The sequence below is a fragment of the Sphaeroforma arctica genome (genome assembly GCF_001186125.1).
Source record: "Sphaeroforma arctica JP610 unplaced genomic scaffold supercont1.2014, whole genome shotgun sequence".
In the NCBI taxonomy this organism is placed as follows: Eukaryota; class Ichthyosporea; order Ichthyophonida; genus Sphaeroforma; species Sphaeroforma arctica.
The window spans coordinates 6,073-9,363 of NW_014038544.1; the positions used below are offsets into that span (position 1 = coordinate 6,073).

The window sequence follows — 3,291 nt, forward strand, 5'->3', positions numbered from 1 at the left end:
ACACACACACACACACACACACACACACACACACACATATATATATATATATATATATATATATATATATATATGGAATTCACGTATATCCAAACAGGGATATATCTTAAATGCACATGTATACAAACAAGTAATATAGGACTAAGTACATAGCTACTTACATGTCATCCACATGACCGGCTGTGACCCGTAGTCCCACAGTTTGGTCTTCTTAGTGGCAGCCATCCAGAACTCGGCATCTTTTGTCATTTCGAATTCTTTCCAACGTTGCAGGTCGACTACAAATACCCCTGTGTATTACAACGAAATTGTGCAGGCATGATAAGCAATAGAATGTACAGCAAGGAAGAAAAAAAAAGGCAAAAAAAGGGCAAAAGCACAGTGACCAAGCAGTACGTGTATCTTATAGGCATCGCGATGCATGAGAGTAGGCATAAATTAATAACAAGAACACATCATGAAGACTACGAACCAGTGCGAACGCTTTTGACACCAGTCTAACAATAATGGCTTATCTTTTCAATCCGTATGATAAAAGCGAATTAAAATCCAGTTCCCTTGAACCCAAACAACGATTAAGACTACAGTCGCCTGTAGACGTACAACCCAACGCATCACGACAGTGGGACACTCCTTGCACTTGTACACGCACTACAGCCATGAAATCCCAATTACGCCCAGGAATAGCGGAACACAATAAAGGTGACATTTTGTCATTTCTAACCAACACGCGTATGTGAATGACAAATGCGAGTTCTCAGAAGAATCATACAACCATGTGGCCTTGTTTTAATTCTCATTCATAAATAACCCTTCACGTGAGCGTACACATCACTAGTTACCTGCGTTGTACTGGACCATGTGGCGTTCGTCGAAGTCCTTGCCCGTGTGCTCGCGATAAACTGTGTGGCAGGCCTTGGACATACCACTCGGTTGCCTAGAGAGGGTGAGCACACGTGGGAGTGCAAGTGAGAACGACTATTTAGCAAATACATGACTTTGTGAATACACTGTGTGACAGGCCTTGGACATACCACTCAGTTGCCTAGAGAGGGTGAGCACGTGGGTGTGCAAGTGAGAACGACTATTTGGCAAAGGCTGAATGGTTGAGGACACAGATATGTTGGGCATGGACAGGCTTATATGTATATATAGATAATGCATACATAGCCAGGACGGCTTCGCATGTACGAGCATGTATGAAGGAGATGCCTTGGGAGGAGTCCACGCTCTGGTTGAGTGGCTTTATTGTATAACATACATATATATATATATATATGTATATATATATATACGTACATACCTATATACATACCGACAGATATACATCCATAGATAGATAGATACATATAACATATAACATATATAATTGTAATCTCAACGAAACATTCAGGCCATGTATATGTGTGCCATGCTGATGCGACATACCTTGGAGCGGCCATAATGACCATCTCGTCATCTTCCTGGAAAGCGTTGCTTGTGAACTGCTCGAGTTCAAAGAGATTCCCTTGCACCACTGAGAGTAATACGACATGAATATAAACAGGGGCGGCTTATGTTAGCCTGTGAGTTCTCCCATGTAATTTCTAGTTAAATGCTGAAGCCAATTTTGATCACCCGGCGACTTGCGCGTCAAATTCTACACCTCTCCTGCTGATTAACAAGATTCAAATCCCAGACATAACATAGAAAGATACAGTAAGTACACCTGTCACGTGGAGTAACATAAGTACCTACCTATATCTACGTCCAGGTAGATAACGCGTCTCACTGATCCCGGCAGAAGATCGGCCAAATAGAAGCGCGCGTAATTCAGAGCTGACGCTAGGTTGCCCACTTTGTTCTGTGCGGTGTAGACCTTGTACATGTCTGAGCAATTTTATGGTACAAAAAAAAAAAGGATTCGCGAAAGAAAGATAAAATGGATCATTAGTTAGACAATATAGGAAGGAAGAATGAGATTTTATATCTGCGCAATTTATCGTCCAAAAAATAGCAACGGTGAAAGAAATGAAAGAAATGGATCGTCTGCTAGATAAAATGGGACATAAGAATAAGAATGTGACGGACAAAGTGTTTTGCACTAGGCTGTGGAGATGTAAACAAAAATAAATGAGCCGATACTTTGCATATCAAGTGCTACAAAAGGTAGGTAATACAGTGTAAGTAGCTTGTAGACAAATTACGCATACTCACACACTAGCGATCGTCTCGTGGCCATAGCTACCTATCTATCATGGTCCATAGTTACCTATCTATCATTGTCCATAGTCACCTATCTATCGTTGGCTATGGTTTATAGAACGATATACATATAAACATACTCTCTATTCATACCACAAATACAACCACCAACATCCATACACACACACAAAAACCAAAGAAAGTAACCCCCCAAAGAAAGGAAGAAGACAAGCATCCATAAATGCATATACAAATGTCAAAACCCCTGGCATACACAAACACAACACAAACTTATACACCAGGCCTATGACAAACACCGCTACCCTGAACAGACATTCACAAACACACCTACCTTGAACAATGTCTGTGTTAAAGCCCACCACAGTGATCCAGTGTTCGGAGTCGTCTTCGTGTGCATCTGCTGAGGTGTCGGCCACAGCATCCAACCCGTGGCAGCGCAGCAGGCTGGTTATCTCATCCACCTGCGCACATAAGGGGTGTGAGAGAACAAAGGGGAAATGGGTGTAAGGGCAGTTACCGTTGAGGTTGAGTTTAAGGTTAAAACTGAATTTAAGTTTAAATTTAGGGGTTCTCCCGGGTGTTGGTGGTGGATACATACGCGTGCGACAGCACAAGCTAACAATACTTGTTACGGTAGCATAGATGTGCACATACATACACTATGAACATACATGCGGGAAACAACAGGCGAACGCACACTCCAGCGCAGAGTTTAATTGTTTCAGAACCACTAACAATGATTTGCACGACTGGATTTCAAACGAAGCATGTCTTAGGATGCATACATAAAGATATGTATAACCATGAAAAATAATGATACATGGTATACATATTTATAACTTCATATATCAATATGATAGCCATACCTCAGCAATACCCGATACGACGTACACGTGCAACGCTGTGCCTTCCTGTAGATAAAAAAAATCGAGGAAAGATATTGTGGAGGGTAAAGTGAGTTGAACGGAATTGTAACTGTATTAAAACCAATGTCTATACGTATAAACGTATATACGGATTAATTTATAATTATATTATAATATACTATACTATATATATATATATATATATATATATATATATATA

The 3,291-nt window shown here is 40.5% G+C and overlaps 1 protein-coding gene across 1 annotated transcript in view; it reads right to left on the reverse strand.

Annotated features, from left to right (window-relative positions):
• SARC_12013 (hypothetical protein) overlaps positions 1-2,801 on the reverse strand; it is a gene marked incomplete at both ends in the record, with an annotated part of 8,117 nt that extends 5,316 nt beyond the window's left edge. Inside the window, 5 exons of the mRNA XM_014293889.1 lie at positions 162-290; positions 843-937; positions 1,429-1,516; positions 1,738-1,869; positions 2,537-2,801. Coding sequence (XP_014149364.1) covers positions 162-290; positions 843-937; positions 1,429-1,516; positions 1,738-1,869; positions 2,537-2,801 — 709 coding nt within the window. The remainder of the gene's footprint in view (positions 1-161; positions 291-842; positions 938-1,428; positions 1,517-1,737; positions 1,870-2,536) is intronic.
• Positions 2,802-3,291: the final 490 nt, after the last annotated feature.